Source organism: Pezoporus flaviventris, unplaced genomic scaffold (genome assembly GCF_033815535.1).
Source record: "Pezoporus flaviventris isolate CSIRO_AGI_PZ_B2104156 unplaced genomic scaffold, CSIRO_AGI_Pfla_v1 ptg000041l, whole genome shotgun sequence".
Classification (NCBI taxonomy): domain Eukaryota; kingdom Metazoa; phylum Chordata; class Aves; order Psittaciformes; family Psittacidae; genus Pezoporus; species Pezoporus flaviventris.
The window spans coordinates 14,044,874-14,061,975 of record NW_026892589.1 but is presented as its reverse complement, the minus strand read 5'-3'; the positions used below and the strand labels follow the sequence as shown (position 1 = coordinate 14,061,975).

General features: G+C 61.6%; 3 protein-coding genes across 5 annotated transcripts; 2 read left to right on the top strand and 1 right to left on the bottom strand.

Moving 5' to 3' along the window:
- Positions 1-596: 596 nt before the first annotated feature.
- Positions 597-4,190, bottom strand: TCHP (trichoplein keratin filament binding). The gene is made up of 9 exons (XM_061466502.1): positions 4,038-4,190; positions 3,053-3,226; positions 2,752-2,864; positions 2,510-2,576; positions 2,078-2,250; positions 1,598-1,679; positions 1,199-1,384; positions 962-1,105; positions 597-744 (listed from the first exon to the last, which is right to left on the bottom strand). Exons 1-9 carry the CDS (start codon positions 4,134-4,136, stop codon positions 712-714), a joined length of 1,071 nt encoding a protein of 356 aa, XP_061322486.1. The 5' UTR covers positions 4,137-4,190; the 3' UTR covers positions 597-711.
- Positions 4,191-5,796: 1,606 nt separating this feature from the next.
- GLTP (glycolipid transfer protein) lies at positions 5,797-8,182 on the top strand. Its single transcript, XM_061466493.1, has 5 exons — positions 5,797-5,985; positions 6,748-6,809; positions 7,007-7,140; positions 7,371-7,521; positions 7,834-8,182. The coding sequence occupies exons 1-5, from the start codon at positions 5,883-5,885 to the stop codon at positions 8,014-8,016; spliced, it is 633 nt and encodes a 210-aa protein (XP_061322477.1). The 5' UTR covers positions 5,797-5,882; the 3' UTR covers positions 8,017-8,182.
- Positions 8,183-8,755: 573 nt separating this feature from the next.
- TRPV4 (transient receptor potential cation channel subfamily V member 4) lies at positions 8,756-17,102 on the top strand. 3 transcript variants are annotated; one of them, XM_061466491.1, is made up of 16 exons: positions 8,756-8,889; positions 11,256-11,668; positions 12,517-12,689; positions 12,797-12,949; positions 13,235-13,375; positions 13,464-13,762; positions 14,232-14,411; positions 14,487-14,645; positions 14,776-14,868; positions 15,041-15,114; positions 15,188-15,353; positions 15,506-15,572; positions 15,804-16,120; positions 16,259-16,386; positions 16,571-16,692; positions 16,857-17,102. In XM_061466491.1, the coding sequence occupies exons 2-16, from the start codon at positions 11,295-11,297 to the stop codon at positions 16,997-16,999; spliced, it is 2,589 nt and encodes an 862-aa protein (XP_061322475.1). In that variant the 5' UTR covers positions 8,756-8,889; positions 11,256-11,294; the 3' UTR covers positions 17,000-17,102. The 3 variants fall into 3 exon arrangements, with proteins under 3 accessions (XP_061322475.1, XP_061322474.1, XP_061322476.1); XM_061466490.1 differs by having other exon boundaries at positions 8,756-8,944; XM_061466492.1 differs by lacking the exon at positions 8,756-8,889 and adding an exon at positions 10,922-11,156.

Sequence of the window (17,102 nt, the reverse complement as noted above, 5' to 3'; positions counted from 1 at the left end):
GCCTGTCTGTGGCAGGGCCCCTCTACAGCTCCTCATGCACTGGACAGGACCTGAACATACCACACCAGCTGAAGGACCAATTTCAAGCACAGTCACCAATGATGAAAGGAAGGAATCGAGTGCAGTGATCAACTAAACCCTCTCTTACTGTTGCAGGAGTTGGCTCATGTAAGGAAACAAGCAGTTTATTCAGGTTGAAGTCATTCATTCTTTGTGAAACAAGTGAAAACCAACACTTAATGGAGTCACTGGTGCCATCTGGAGAGGAACATGTTAAGGATTACAGCTGCAGCACTGGTTATCTTGCTGATCTGCAGCACACATTATGAGCTGACTCCAAACACAGTGATTTGCAGTGCCCATCCTATGGGAAGGCTGGATCCTTTCACTCTTCAGATCCAGAGGGCTTCTTTATTTGCTGTTTTGCCCCAGTGTAGCACCTGCTACATGGTCACAGCTCCTGAAGCAGTTCAGTCCTCTGAGGATGCTCACACCTCCACCTCTCAAAGCCAGTACAAATTGGCTCTTTAGCAAGGCCACAGCTAAATAGTTTCAGAAATCCCCCGAGTTGAGTCTCGGTGTCACTGTAGGCTATTCCAAAGCCCCCCCCCCCCCCCCAGTTTCGGAAGTTCCTTGATTCTTCCAAGTTTTCTTTCTGTAGTTTGCAGTCACATTTGGTGCCTGTTCCTCAGGTGCAAAGGACAAGAATCCTCAGGTCCACGCTGTTTTGGGGTAACTGTAGACCTAATGGGGTCAAAACAAAGACAGTAACTACTTGATGGACTCTAGAATTCACATTCTGCACACATGCAAAGGAGGGAGACTGGTGTTAGAAATAGTACCAAGGAACAGGCCCAGTGTTCTGCCCTGGTGCCATGTGATAACTAAGGGGCAGTGAGGATTGTATCTGTCTGAGGCTATCACCCGTGTGTCAGGGCTGCCCCACAGCTCTGCTACCTACCCTGGGGCGATAGCCCTGCTCCGCCATGCGCTTGGCCTCCTGCTGCACCAGCTCCTGGCAATGCTGCTGGGCTGATCTCTCCTCCTCTTCCTCCTCTCTCTGGTTCTGCTGCTCCTCCTGCTCTTGCAAGCGCCGTTCTGTCAGCTGGGCACAGAGAAAACAGGGTGGTTACAGTGAGACCAGACACAGACTGGGCACCTTCAGCAACTGGGAGTGTTTCTGGGGTGCACCCGGTACCTGTGCCTCCAGCTCCTGCCTCCGTGCTGTCTTCAGTTCCTCCTCCTGCTCCTTCTCTCGACGAGTCAGCTCTTTGGCCTCTTCAAGTTCTTTAATCAGCTGCTCTCGATACCTTATGGACTCTTCTTGGGCTCGTCTGTTTAACTCCATCTTCTCCTGGATCTGGCGCTGTCTGCCTGCGAGGACCTTTGTGAAATGAGGATTAAGAGAGGTCAGTCAAGAAAAAGACAGCTTTAGAAGCAGAACTGGGGCAATCTCAGGGCAGATGGTTAGATAGTTCTGAGACAGTGAGTCAGACAAGCAGAAAAACTCTGCTCTGGATAGTGATGGCCGAGGCCTGCTGGAGGGTGGAGGGTTATAGCTGGAACCCGGAGAGACCTCATCCAAAAAGATCCTCACCTCATTCATCAGGTGATCTCTGGCTGCCTTCTCTCTTTGCCATTCTTCTTCCCTCTTCTCCCACATCTTTCTAGCTTCTTCTCTAAAAGAGAGGAAGAATTCTCTCTGAGGTTCTTACTTACAGTTAAGAAAACCCCTATATACTCTATGGGCATAGACAAGCTACCCTGTGCTTTAGAGGTACAGCAAATGCTGGCCTGCAGCAGGAATTCCTGGGCACAGAAGGGCTTCGGGAGGGAGGCTGCCTCTTAACAGGGATGTTATTTCACATGGGGGACAGGTAGTTAAGGGCATTGCTGTCAAAGCTGGGCAGTTACAGCTGAAGCTCTTACAAGTCTTCCTTCCACAAGAAAACCTTCGACTGAAACTTGATGGCAGCGCACGCTGTCCTGTCAGCAGAGGAGATGCTCTCCGCACTGGTTACACCACTCAGCACAGGATCTGTCTCTTCAGATGGCATTCAGAGGTGGGCAGACTCACCTGAAAATAGTCTGCAGCTCTGCTTCCCTCTCCTTTTCTAACTGGAGCTGCTCCTCAATGACACGTTTCATCCAGGCAGCATCTGCCACAGCCCGTTCCCGTCGCACTGACTGGCGGCGCTGCTCCTCATCTTCTTTCTCGAGGAGGGCTGATAGGATTTGCCTGTCTATCTCCTTGAGGAAAAACCACAGGATTAACAGCTATCCAGCAGGCTTCCAGCCTGGGTGCAGGGCTACTCTCCACCATTACTGGTATTGACACTCAGTCTGCTGGCTTCCCTCTGACCTTTTTGCTCCAGTTCCTGCTCACGAGCTGGAAGGAGCTTCCTAACTAATTACCTGTGAGCATCAGAGGCAAACATATGAACACAAAGAATGAGTTTTTCAGCATACGGTATCTATAAAGCAAAAATCAAGGGATCCTTTCTCTTACCAGCTCCTCTTGTATCTGCTGAGCTCGTCTCTGTAACTGGGCATTGCACTGGTGCCTCAAAAAGCGACTGAAAGAGGAAAACAAAGAACATTCAATCTGACTGTAAAGCCTGATGTTTTATATGCCAGCACTCAGGAAGGTGCTTCTGTGATAACGTAACTTACAGCCAACAGAGATACCTGCTAATGCTAACATGAACAAAAAGCAGTAATGGCACCAATGCATTTGTCCTTTCTTCTTACCCGAGCTCTCTCTTCTTCCTGTGCTCTTCCATTTGTTTCCTTCCTTCTTCCAAGCTCTCCAGCTCCCACTGCTGCTTTAATAAATTCTCTTGTTCCTTTTTCAGCTTTGTTGCCTAAAAGGATTAAAAAACAACCAAGAAAGAGTGTATCGGAGAGCTAGGACGGCCCAGAGAGAGTGTTCATACCGAGTTGGTACCCCATCCTGCTCCCCTGCAGCAGTCAAAATCCTCACTGCAGGAACTATTTCACATCAATTTCATGTAGGGCTCAGTGGCTCACCTGAGGAGGAATTAAGGCTTACCTCCCTCTCCTGTAACTTCAGTTCTTCTATTTGTTGCAGCAACATCTCTGCTTGCTTCTTCTCCTTCTGCCGCCGCTTCTCTTCCTCCTGTCTCATTCTTTCCAGCGCTTCCCTTCGTGCAGTTCCATACTCATTTTCGTAATGCTTTTTCTCTTCAAGCTCAGTTGCTTCTCTCTTTCCAAGCCAAAAGAAAACATGGCATTAGGCTAAAGTAAAGAAACGGCCTCTGGCTCAGGAAATCCACAAAGCAAATCCTGCAAGTGACTTGTACTGGGAAAATATGGAACAAAATACGGTAGGAATAAGCACAGAGACAAAGCAGAACTGTCTGCTGGCGAAAAGGCTTGTCAGCCTGTACACATCCTTTGCAAGGCCTTGCACGGGCCTGATGCCAAGCACAGGTGGTCTCACAAATACACTCAGTTTTTCCTTTTACAACCTAGATTATTGTTGTAGTTAACTCTGAAATCTGCATTTGAAGACCTTTATGATTCTTTCACATCAAAATCACTGTATTCCCAGATCTAGTGTGTGCGCATTCAACTACTGTGCTCTTGCAGCTTTGCTCTGGCTCACTGTTGATGAAAGGAGCGCCACACTGAATCCTGCATCAGAGCACTCAGCAGGTAGCACTGAATTTCCTAGGGGGATGGATGGTGTGTACTCATGACGATGAGTACATCAGAATGATGGCTCTTCATTAAAAGCATCTGTCCTGACAGCAGCTCTTGTTCTGCAGCACAGCAACTCCCCAGCACTAAGGGGACAAGTGTGGTGACCTCAGTCACGATTTGGTTCAACACGGGTGTGAGAAAACGAGCAAGCAGCCAAGTCCCATCCCTTCCACATGCAAGCCGTGTCAGTACAGGAAGGCAAGCTGTGTGCCAGTGGGGTCAGAAGGCACCTGGTGCCACACCTCCACATGCTCACCATTTTGGGAGCCCACCCTTGTGACCAGTAACACCAGGGCTCTCCCCCTGCCTACCTTGGATTTCTGCTGCACCTGATCTCCCCAAGCCTCTACCACATGTTTCTTGTGCAGGTCTGACTCCACCTGGGAAGACAGCAGATGCGGCATCACCATTAGTGCCAGAGGCTCTGCTGGGATCACCACCACGATCTGCCCAGCCCTTGGGGCCGTACGATGACGGCCAAGTTAAAAACTGATTAAATAATTCCAAGGCAGTGGGGACTAAAAGGAAACCAGTGTCACCTCCCGGAGCTCCGCGTTATTCTTCTTCCAGTGCTCCAGCAGCTGCTCAGCGACCTGCGAACAGGAGAGTTGGATCGTGTGAGGGCACCGGAGGGTTCCAGACCCTCCCGAAGCAGCCGCTAACGGAGGGCACCGCAGCCCCCAGCCAGTCCCACCGAGCAGCGAGCCCCGCTCACCTCCCTCCGCCGCTCCTCGCTCCGCTGCCGGACCCCGGCGCGCTCCGCCCCGCGGTCCCGCCGCAGCTCCGCCGCCAGCGCCTCCCGCTCCTCTCCCAGCAGCCGCCTCAGCCGCTCCCGCCGCTGCTCCAGCCTCGCCGCCGCCGCCTCCTCCGCGTCCCGCAGCTCCGCCGCCGCGCTGCCACCGCCGGCACCGCCCGCGGCCCGGCCCGGCCTACCCCCGGCGCCCGGCCCGTACCTGCGCGGGGGCCCGCGGGGCTCGCTCCACCGGGCCTGCAGCGAGCAGCACACGGCGGCCTGCGCGAAGGAGCGGCTGGTGCGCTCCCACTGCTGCCGGCTCCGAGCCTCCCGCTCCCGCCCGGCCGCCCAGCGCTCCACCGCCGACACCCGGCCCCACAGCGCCATCGCCAACCAACAACGGCCGCTACGGGCGCCGACGAGGGACAGGCCGCGGAGCGCTTCGCGGTGAGGGCCGGGCTCCGGTCGAGCAGCTCCGGTTTATGGCGCTGTAAACGCTCCGAGCTCAAAGTTCCTGCGGCGCCGAGCCCCGCCCGGGCTGGTCTCTGCGGCTGCTGCCGGAGATCCGTATCGCTGCACGACCGGTTTAACCAGAATGTCCGGTGAAAACACCGCGATTGGAGCCAGGACGCCGGTCAATCCCACCCCGTCCCCTCCCGCTGCCTGCGCGGAGCCCGGTGTCGTTTAACACCCGCAGCTCTCAGCAGTGTTTAATATTAATCAATCGCCGCGGCCCCGGGTCGCGCTTTGTTCTCTGCCCCCCTGCCTGAGCCTCCTGCTCCTCCGAGCAATTGATCTCCACTGAATAATTAACAGCGACCGGAACGAGCCCAGGGCGCCCGAGAGGGACTTTTCATTCGGGCCAAGGGGAATGGCTTTAACCTGCCCCAGGGGAGACTGAGATGAGCTCTGAGGCAGAGGCTCTTCCCTGTGAGGGTGCTGAGGCGCTGGCACAGGGTGCCCAGAGAAGCTGTGGCTGCCCCATCCCTGGCAGTGCTCAAGGCCAGGTTGGACACAGGGGCTTGGAGCAAGCTGCTCCAGTGGAAGGGGTCCCTGCCCGTGGCAGGGGTTGGGGCTGGGTGAGCTCTAAGGTCCCTCCAATACAAACCAGGCTGGGGTTCTGTGATTTCCCCCGCTGGAGGCTCCTGTGCAGCCCTGACCAGGCCGGGGGGGGATGAACCGGGGATCGCCCCGGTGCCCACGGGCCCGGACACCGGCACCGGGGACCACCCTGCCCGTGGGTGAGTGGGCACCGAGGGGGCGGAGCTTTGTGCCCCTCAAAGCCCGCCCCCGTGCTCCGATTGGCGGGCGGGCCGGTGGGTGGTGAGCTGCCATTGGCTGGGGCGTTGGGGGCGTGGCGCCGTGGCGGCGCGCTGCCGGGTCGGACGCCGGTGCCGGTGCGGTCCCGGTGCGGAGCGGGACCATGGCGCTGCTGCTGGAGCACGAGTTCAAGCCGCTGCCCGCGGACAAGCAGATCGAGACGCTGCCCTTCCTGGAGGCCGTGGCGCACCTTCCGCCCTTCTTCGGTGAGCCCCGGCCTGCCGTCCGAGGGGGTGGGAGCTGCGGCAGCCACCGGCACCGGGCCGGCCCCGCCGCCGCGCCCAGCTGAGGCCTACTGCGGGCAGCGCCCCCTTGGGCCCGGCCGGACCAGGTGTTCCCCGTCCCTGCTGCTCGGTCCCCCCCCGTTCTGGGTCGTTCCCACCCCCGGTCCTGGGTCCCGGTGGCCGCCGATCCCGGCTCCACGAGGCCGCGGTTGCATTACGGGCCCGTCAAACCCGCCGAGCAGCCCCGTTGGGAAACGTCCCGCGGTGCCCGGGGCCCACGCACTGGCAGGGCCGGGCCCAGCGTCCTTCCCTCGGTACACCCGGGCCGGAGGCGTCGCTCCGGGCCGGCCCGTGGGTCCCAGCCGCGGTCCTCACCCCCTGCCGGGGCCGTGGGAGCGCGTTGGCATGGGCACCCTCATGCCACGCTGGCTCGCTGCCCTCCACAAAGCCGGTATTGTGTGCCGGCTCCTGGCCGGCCTCGCTGGACGCAGGGCGCTGCCCGTTGTGCTGCCCCAGACCGCAGTACCGGGGCTGCATCCCGGGTCAGCGGGTTGCCAGCACGGGCAAGGCCAAGCTCTTGCTCACCGTGTCCTTGAGCCAAGGCTGGAGAGCCGCTCCCAGCCTCGCCGGTGCTTGTCTCGGTGTGTTTCTGTGGTTAAGGTGAAGCCTGTTGCTTATGACCCGACTTTGTGTTGTCTCCTGTGTCCCCTCGTGCCTGACCGTCCTCCCTCCCTGCTTCTGCAGATTGCCTGGGCACTCCCATCGTGTACTCGCCCGTCAAAGCCGACCTAGCTGGAAATATCAAGGTAGGAACGGGCACAGGGAGGGTCAGGAGAGGTGAACGTGGAGCAGAGACGTGGTGGGATCAGAGAGGCACGACCTGGAGGTGTTTAGAAGGGGTTTTTCTTCCCGTTTGGGGGTCATCGGTGTGTTTATTAACGGGGTCCCTGGTGCAAGCTCCAGCCGGGCATCTCCCAGGACCCATCCCCTCCTCTGCCCGCAGAAAATCCGTGCAGTTTATGACTCCAACCCCACCAAGTTCAAAACCCTGCAGAACATCCTGGAGGTGGAGAAGGAGATGCACGGTGCAGCCTGGCCCAAGACGGGCGCGACGCTGGCACTGATGTGGTTGAAAAGGTGACTCAGGGCGCTGGGAGCTGCTCCGGCACGTGGGGACATCTACTGCGGAGAGCATGGGTCTGGCTGTTCCCTTTGGGCTGGGGCATTGTGGGGACCACACCAAGCACCAGCTCTGTGTGCCGTGGGGCTCTGGGGGGACCTGGATGTGCCAGGCTCAGGGGGTGCCTTGCTGGAGGCCGCGAGGCAGCATCCTCTTCCCCATCACGACGTCTCCGCTCTTCTCCCAGGGGCCTGAAGTTCATGCTGGTGCTGCTGCAGAGCATCTCTGATGGTGAGCAGGATGAGGAGCACCCGAACCTCATCCGAGTGAATGCTTTGAAGGCTTATGAGATCGCACTAAAGAAATACCATGGCTGGATGCTGCAGAAGCTCTTCACGGTGAGTGTTCATATCTCCATGGAAGAAACAGCCTTTCCTAAAGCCCATCTGCCTCGAGAAGGGATGTGCTTTAGGGAGTAAGGGCTTGGAAACATGGGAAGCTGTTGATCTATTTGAGCTAGGACCCTCTCTGTGCATCCCTGTTTCTCCAAGGGATCAGCTACCATCCCTAAGGTTGTTCCCATGTGCATCCACTTGGGGTCTCCGGATGCTCGGAAGTGCATGGGTATAACCCAGGCTGGGGCTCTGCATGTGGGATAGGGTTAGCTTTGGGGTTTTGTGAGCCTTACAGCTTCTTCCTCTCTTTTATAGGGCTCAGTCTATGCTCTCCCATACAAATCAGATCTACTGAAGGCCCTGGAGAAGGGTAAAGAAGTCAAAGAGGAGGAAAGCATCGAGAAGATCCATCAGTTCCTCTCGAGGGTCACCCCCATCCTGGATGCAATCTATGAGATGTACACGAAGATGAACGCGGAGCTGAGCTACAAAGCCTGAGGCTCGCAGGGGCCTGGCAGGGCTGTAGTGAGGTGTGACGGGTGCTACTTGTGGTTTACTCACTGGGGCGGCTCCTGGCTGGCAGGCAACTTTGATTCCTGTCTGGATCTGCAGTGGATAACCTGTTTTCTAAACAGAATAATGAGTTTTCTAGTCAGGATATGGCAATCACAGGATTCCCCAAGTTTTTCTACTAAAGAGGGAAGACCAAGTGTTTCTAATCCCATCCTCTGGGTTCACACCTATTATGGTGCAGGGAATGAAGCGTGGCTGGTGGCTGCATCCCAATGGAGCTGCCTTGGCTCTGCCCTGATCCTCTTGGACTGCTACCAATACCACTGGACTACAACAACTGCTCCGGCACCCATGTGAGAAGCTTCCCGAATGATGCCCATGGAGCAGGAGCCGATGACTGTCCCAGGGAATCCCGACTCCTCCGGCGCCTGCACGGAGCGAGGCCCCTCTGCCGGTGGCTGAAGCCAGGATTCCAGCCCCACACGGGGTGTGTGGGAGCACGCATTGCCTTATCCACCGACGGCCTCACGGTGCTGCCGACGGGATGTGATTGTTAATAAACACTGACGGTAACCTCAGCCTGGGTGGATGTTTGGGGGTGCTCTTTGAGGAGGGTGTTTTAGGGGGCTCTGCCTGGGGGGGGGCTGTTTATGGGAGACCTTTTGGGGCTGCTCCATGTGGGGTTGTTCCTGGGGGGGGGTGGAATGAGGCTGTCCCGGGGCTGCTCCGGGCCGGTGCCCAGGGGTGGGCGGAGGCGGATCCGCTCTCGCGGGCGGGAGCAGGGGCCGGGGAGGAGCCGCTCTCCGGGACTGGCCCCGCGGCGACTGAGCGGCGCCGGAGCCTGCGGGACCCTGCGCGGTACGGGCCGGGAGCGGAGCGGAGCGGGGCGAGGCGCGGGGACCCGCGGTAACCGGTACGGGCGGCACCAGCGAGGGGGGCGGACGGGGCGCGGGGACCGGGGCAGGGCAAGGGACGAGGTCAGGGCACGGGACCGGGGCAGGATGGAGCCCCGGGACAGCGCAGGGACCGCATACTGATGGAGTCCCGGGGCAGGACACGGTACGGGGCAGGATGGAGCCCCGGGACAGCACAGGGACCGCATACTGATGGAGTCCCGGGGCAGGACACGATACGGGGCAGGATGGAGCCCCAGGGCGAGGAGGGAGCTGCGGGCTGAGGTGAGCAAGGTGGGATGCAGCCCCATGGGCTCCCCCGGCCCCGCGGGGTCCTGATGAACTGGGGGTCCCGCGGGGGTTCCCCGCAGCTCCGACACGCACGGGCTGGACCACGGCGGGCTCTGGCCCAGGTGGGCACGGCCCCGCGGTGCCGTTCCCTTTGGGATGTGGTTGTTTCCCTCTGTATGAGCGTTCCCGGCGGCACCGGGTGTCCGCACGGTGCGGTTTCCGTGCTTTACTTTGAGGAGCTTCCATGTGGCGAAGTCTGACCCAGCACAGGGGCATCCTCCCTGCGCCCGGCCTGGGCAGACCCCTGCACATCCCAGTGTCGCTGCCCCCATGGTGGGCTGGAGCAGGGGACTAACTGGGGATACTGGGAGGTGACTTGGGGAGAGGTGGGAGCGCACGTGGGGCATGGGGGGGGGGCGGGTTTGTGTTGGATTCAGGGCGCAGGGTGAGCTGCGCCTTGACTCATTTGTTCCATGGGGTGAGGGAGTCTGAAAGCTGCAAACCCAAATAACGACCGAGCCAAACGAAACCCCATTGACGGCACCTTTCCTGGCAGCGGGGTCCCGGGAGCGCCCGGGTGACGACACTTCCCCAAGAGCCCGTTTCCGACGCAGGCTTCCTGCCCCGGTCACCGGTGGCAGTGACGGCTCCCGGCCCCACCAGCCCCTTGGCTTGTCCCCCTGCTTCTGCCCCATGTACCCATCAGCATCCCCACTGCTCCTCCCACTGATGTCCTTATCTGCTTCCAATAGGGAGCAGTGTCCTGTGCCGGTGACTCCCTGGGCTCTGGATCTGTGTCAGTTTGGGCTTTTCCCTAAAGCCATGCTGGGCCTGCCAAGGCTGGAAGGGTCAGGCACTCCATGCCCATGCACAGCCTTGAGGGTTGGCTTGGCAATTCCCTCTTCTCTGTTGTCCAAGGACACACTGGCCGTGCAAGGGGCAGTGTGTGCTCGGGGTCGGGCTGTGGGACCTGTGGGCTTTGGCAGGTGCTTGTGGAATGTCTTGCGGAGATGGTGATGGGAGGAAAGTCGGCAGAGAGGAGAAACCACGTCCGATCTGCGGCTTGTCCTGTGTCTCCTGGGGCTGCACCGTCCCCTTTGGGTGCCGCCATGGTGGCAGGGAGGAGGGAACCGCCGTCCCCCCATTCCCGCAGGGATCCCGGGCTGTTTGCAGCCCTCATCCCCGTGTCCACGGCAGCTACGGGACCCGCTGCCTGATTAGAGGCCCGTTCCGCAGCAGAGATCCGCGCCCGCCCGGCGGGGCCCTGCCTGCCCTTGTGGCTCCTCGGGCAGAAAATGACACGTTTCCAGGCTGCTTTTTCTGTCCCGGGACCCACGGGGAGGGCTCGGCTCCCCAGGGGCTGGAGCTGGGCTCAGCCTTAGCGCTGCTGTTGTGTGGGTGGAACACGGGGCTGGGGGAGAGCCTGGCTCACTCGTGTGCCCGTCCTGCCTGTGACAGGGCAGAGCAGGGCCGTGCGTGCCCCGGTGCTGTCCGCGCTGGGACCGTGCCTCTGCTGCAGCCCCGCTCCTCTCTGGGCAACCCAAACCCGTCATTTCTTGCCCTAACCGCTGTTCCTGCGCTCCAGCGGGCTCTGACCCCCCCCGTGCCGTGTCTGTCCCCCTCCCCGCGCCCAGCGCTCACGGACCAGCCCCATCCCTGCTGCGGTGGCAGCTTCCCGCTGCCTTTGGGCGCTTCCCAAGGCGCGGGGTGTATCCCAGGAATGTTTTCTTTCCCTGGCGGCACACGGGAGCGCACAGGGTCTGCTCTGTGCCCTGTCCTGGGCTGCACCCAAGCCGACCGCAGCGGGGAGAGGCAGCGAGGCCGGGCTCGCCCTTGTCCATTCCGGCTGCGCTTTGAAGCCGGCAGCACCGCGGCCGGCGAGGGGTCCCTACTGCCGGGGGGTGCCGAGGGGAGCAGCCGGGACACCCCGACTGCCGCAGGGTGGGTGTGGGACCCGTTCCCGCTATGGGGCTGGGCAGCGCAGGGAGCGGGTGGGCGGTACAGAGGATTTGGGGGTGATGCGGTGTTTTCCTCTGCCAGGTCTCCTGCTCTCGTGCGGGTCACATCCATCCCTGCAGCATGGCAGACACCGAGGACCCTCTGCGCACCGCTGGTGATGCTGGGGACGGCGCAGGAGATGATGGGTCCCTCCAGAACGATTCCTTCCCACTCTCCTCCCTGGCCAACCTGTTCGAGAGCGAGGACGCCCAGTCCCCCCCGGAGGCAGCGCGGGGTCCCCCGGGCGCCGGGGATGGGAAGCAAAACCTCCGCATGAAATTCCACGGGGCCTTCCGTAAGGGCGCCCCGAAACCCATGGAGCTGCTGGAGGCCACCATCTACGAGTCCTCCGTGGTCCCCGCGCCCAAGAAAGCCCCCATGGACTCCCTGTTCGACTACGGCACCTACCGCCACCACCCCAGCGAGAACAAGCGCTGGCGCAGGAGGGTCGTGGAGTGAGTACGGGGATGCTACTGCTCCCCGGTGCCGACGGGCTGGGACGGGGCCGGGGAGGCAGCGTAGGGGGTACGATACACGGGGGGTATGGGGATGCCCATCGGCTGTGGATAGGAACAGGTCCCTCCATGGCTCTTTGAGGGGTGCTGTGGGCAGGGAGCAGCTCCCGGCCGGTCCCGGTCCCGGTGCTGCGGTGCCGGCAGCGTTGGCTCCGCTTCCCCCTCGCCGGCCCCGTGAAAGAGGCTCTGTGCGCGCCGCCGCTGCCGACCGGAGCGGGCGTCTGGCTCCGGGCATGAAAGGGCTTTTCAGGAGAGCCTCCGCCCTCCCCACGCCAGGAAACCGGAGCCGGGGGGGACCGCCCGCGGCCGGGCGCACAATGACCCCTCTGTGCCGGGCACCTGGGGCGGGGGCAGCCGGGATGGGGCAGCGGCTGCCCCTGCCCCGCGCTGGGCAGGGGTGGAGGTGGATGGAGGGGGCCGGGATGCCCGAGGTCCCCGCTGGCACGGCCACCCTCCGTCCTGCCCCCGTTCCCGGTGATCGCCGGTTACCCCCAGCCTGTCCCGCTGCTGCCAACTGCTCCAACCGGTCCGGCTTTGCACGTGGCACTGGAGCGCGGCCAAACCCGTGTCTGGTCACGGTTGGGGCCCAAAATGCAGCTCCAGGCGGGAGCTGGCAAAGTCCCCACCGGTCCCCATGGGTGATGCTGGGAGCACCGGGCTGCAGTGGGTGGGGAGGTCACCCCGTGGTGCCCGCACCCTTCCCCACCTCCGAGCATCCTCAGGCTCTTTGCAGAAGCAGGAAACTGAGGCAGTGGCTCCGATTCCCAGCACTGGCGTTTCTCCCACAGGAAGCAAGCTCCGGCTGTGAAGGGGCCGGCTCCCAACCCGCCCCCCGTCCTCAAGGTGTTCAACAGACCCATCCTCTTCGACATCGTGTCCCGGGGGTCCCCGGCGGGCCTGGACGGGCTCCTCTCCTTCCTCCTCACACACAAGAAGCGCCTCACGGATGAGGAGTTTCGAGGTGAGGACCTGGGCCCCCCGTGGTGGGTGGTGATCCCCTGGGATGTGGCCAGGGGTGCGGGTCTGGGCACCCCCATGTGCTGGGCTCTCAGCACCCTCTGCTCGCAGAGCCCTCCACGGGGAAGACCTGCCTGCCCAAGGCGCTGCTCAACCTGAGCGGCGGCAGGAACGACACCATCCCGCTGCTCCTCGACATCGCCGAGAAGACGGGCAACATGCGGGAGTTCATCAACTCGCCCTTCAGGGACGTCTACTACCGAGGTAGGGGGGCACGGGGCTGCTGTGGCCCTGCCTGGGCATGAGGACACCGGGGGCAGTGTGGGGACTGGAGCATAGGAGGATGGAGGATGCTGGGGAGGCTGGGGACCAGAGCAGCGGGTACCCTGATGAGGATGGAGAGCCCTGGATTGATTAGCAACCAGAGCAGTGAGGACCCTGAGGTGATGGAAGGCTCTAGGGGGCTGGAGCAACAGGTACCCCCGGAAGGCTGGGTATCCCGGGGGGATTCACGGGGCAAGACGGTGGCGATGGGTGCCCATGGTACAGGTCAGACAGCCCTGCACATCGCCATCGAGCGCCGCTGCAAGCACTACGTGGAGCTGCTGGTGGAGAAGGGAGCCGACGTGCATGCCCAAGCCCGCGGCCGCTTCTTCCAGCCCAAGGACGAGGGCGGCTACTTCTACTTTGGTGAGCGGGGAAGGAGCTGGTGCATCCCCAGGGGTGGTGTGGGTGTGCGTGTGTGTGGTTGGTGACACCAACAGCGGTATCCCCACAGGAGAGCTGCCGCTGTCGCTGGCCGCCTGCACCAACCAGCCCCACATCGTGCACTACCTGACGGAGAACGGGCACAAGCAGGCGGACCTGCGGCGCCAGGACTCCCGCGGCAACACGGTGCTGCACGCGCTGGTGGCCATCGCCGACAACACGCGCGACAACACCAAGTTCGTCACCAAGATGTACGACCTGCTCCTCGTCAAGTGCGCCAAGCTCTTCCCCGACACCAACCTGGAGACGCTGCTCAACAACGACGGCCTCTCCCCGCTCATGATGGCGGCGAAGACCGGCAAGATCGGGGTACGGTGACAGCCTCCCTCCGAGCTGAGCCCTGTCGCACTCAGTGCGTGCCCCTGCCGGAAGCGAGCAGCGCGGCTTCTCTCTGCGGGTGCTGTTGGAAACCTGGATGTGCGGCCTATTAACCCTAATTAACCCCTTATTCCATTCCATCCCTTTGCTAATTAACCCAGGCCCTTGGCACATCCTGTCCTTCCCCCTGTCTTGTCCTTGCGCTCCCGTGGTGTGGGCAGAGGGTTTACTAAAAATGCCAAAATCGGAGCATCCTCATGGGCTGCCTGCTGTGATGGTGGCTCTGCACCCAGGGCCATCCCAGCAGCACCCTGGACCCACTGGGGTGGCTTGGGATGCTCAATAGTGGCAGGGGATGTGCCTGGCGTGGGATGGGAGGACAAGCGGGGTGCCCTGAGCAGCCGGGACGAGGCACAGGTCTGCCCATGGTGAGCGGTGCTCCCGGTGCTCCCTCCATCAGATCTTCCAGCACATCATCCGTCGGGAGATCACGGACGAGGATGCGCGGCATCTCTCACGGAAGTTCAAGGACTGGGCCTACGGCCCCGTCTACTCCTCCCTCTACGACCTCTCCTCGCTGGACACGTGCGGGGAGGAGGTGTCTGTGCTGGAGATCCTCGTCTACAACAGCAAGATTGAGGTGTGCAGGGGCCGGGGGGAGAAAGGGGGGGACCGTGGGGCCGTGTCCTCACTGACAGCATCCCCGTGCCACCAGAACCGCCACGAGATGCTGGCCGTGGAGCCCATCAACGAGCTGCTGCGGGACAAGTGGCGCAAGTTCGGGGCCGTCTCCTTCTACATCAGCGTGGTCTCCTACCTCTGCGCCATGGTCATCTTCACCCTCGTCGCCTACTACCGCCCCATGGAAGGGCCCGTGAGTGCCACAGCGCCGGGGCTCAGCCCCATGGGCTGGCTCCTCCTGGCAGGGGGGGTTTGCTGGGTCTCTGTCCCCAGCATCCTGCGCTGTTATGACGAAGCAGCTCTGCTCTGTGCTCTCCCCACAGCCCCCCTACCCCTACACCACCACCGTGGACTACCTGCGCCTGGCGGGGGAGATCATCACCCTTCTCACCGGCATCCTCTTCTTCTTCACTAACGTCAGTGCCGTGATGGCCGAGCCCTCGTGGTCTCCATGCAAGGAGCAACCTGAGGGCGACAGCCCCGTGTCCCAAGGCGTCAGCCCCCACTGTGATGCCCCCTGGACACCAGGGCCCTGCCAAGCAGGGGTTTGCTCCCCCCGGCCCCTCCGACCTCTGCCTCTCTCCCCAGGTCAAAGATCTCTTCATGAAGAAGTGCCCAGGCGTGAACTCCTTCTTCATAGACGGCTCCTTCCAGCTGCTCTAGTACGTGGGGTACCCCTGGGCTTGCACAGGGCAGTAGCTGTCGGTGCAGGGTCTGATCCTGCTTCTCCTCCAGCTTCATCTACTCGGTGCTGGTGATCGTCACAGCGGGGCTGTACCTGGGGGGCATCGAGGCGTACCTGGCTGTCATGGTCTTCGCGCTGGTGCTGGGCTGGATGAATGCGCTGTACTTCACCCGGGGGCTCAAGCTGACGGGGACCTACAGCATCATGATCCAGAAGGTCTGGTGGGGTCAGGGGTCTTCTCCCTATAGATCAAAGGGAGGCTCCTCCATGCTTTCTTGGGGGTTTCTTGTGGCTCTCAGCCTGGCCATCCATGCTGCATGGGCTGTCAATGGTGCCACGCATCTCACTCCTCTCTCCATCACTTGCAGATCCTCTTCAAAGACCTTTTCCGCTTCCTCCTGGTCTACCTGCTCTTCATGATCGGATACGCATCAGGTGGGTGCCTGCGTGGTGAGCTGGGGCTCGGGGTAAGGACGAGCCCTTTGGCACAGCACAGCTTGACCAGGCAGGGGTCTGTGGAGCCCCTGCTCCATTCTACCTGCCTGCAGGGCTCAGCCTGTGCCTCCTCCTGTGATGGAGAGAGGCTCAGCCAGTGAGGGGTCCCATTGTGGACCCCGTCCTTGCTGCTGTCCCCATGGCCTCACCATCCCTATCGCTTCCCCCCAGCCCTGGTGTCCCTCCTCAACCCATGCCCCAGCAGCGAGTCCTGCAGCGAGGACCAGTCCAACTGCACGGTGCCCACCTACCCCTCGTGCCGCGACAGCCAGACCTTCAGCACCTTCCTGCTCGACCTCTTCAAGCTCACCATCGGCATGGGCGACCTGGAGATGCTCGAGAGCGCCAAGTACCCCGGCGTCTTCATCATCCTCCTCGTCACCTACATCATCCTCACCTTCGTGCTCCTTCTCAACATGCTCATCGCCCTCATGGGTGAGACCGTGGGCCAAGTCTCCAAGGAGAGCAAGCACATCTGGAAGCTGCAGGTACCACCTCAGAGCTGCTGGGCAAGGGCGGCCGCGCCACTGCAGCTCCCCAGGCTCCATCAGAGCAGCACTGCCTGGGCGAGGGACCCCGATGCATCCATCCTCCTGTGGCTGAGGGGTCCCTGGTGCTCCCGGCAGTGGGCTACCACCATCCTGGACATCGAGCGCTCCTTCCCGGTGTTCCTGCGGAAAGCCTTCCGCTCGGGAGAGATGGTCACGGTGGGGAAGTGCACAGATGGGACACCCGACCGCCGCTGGTGCTTCAGGTAAAGGCAGGAGCTGGGGACCAGGAGCAACCAAGCTTCTGGCGCTGCAGCCGATGGCATTTTGGGGGCGCTGGGGATGCGTCTCTGTTTGCTGGGTAGTTGGTGCTAACCTGGACCCAGGCTGGTGGTGGGATGGCGCAGGGATGCAGGATTTGCAGCCCCTCTGGCTCTGACCTTCCCACAGGGTGGATGAGGTGAACTGGTCCCACTGGAACCAGAACCTGGGCATCATCAGCGAGGATCCAGGCAAGAGCGACACGTACCAGTACTACGGCTTCTCCCACACCGTGGGCCGGCTGCGGAGAGGTGAGCGCGGGCTGGGAGCATCCCTCGGGATGCTGCTTCCAGCCTCTTATGAGCCCCAGACCCCCATTTGCTTTGGGGACCGGGTGCTGTGGGGCTGCCCACGGCGTGGGGAGCATTCCCAGGCTCCCGGCTCTGCCCCCCACATCCCCACATCTCCTTCCCAGATCGCTGGTCCACGGTGGTGCCGCGCGTGGTGGAGCTCAACAAGAGCTGCCAGCCCGAGGAGGTGGTGGTGCCGCTGGGGACAATGGGCACAGCGGAGGCACGGGAGCGGCGGCACGGCCAGGCCTCGGGCTCCCCGCTCTAGCACCACGGACCGGGCTGGATGGTGCTTGTCTGCTCCTCAGGGATTCGTGCTGGTGCCCAGCCCGGACTGGGGCGGGGGGTCCTGGCCCTGTCCCGGCGGTGCT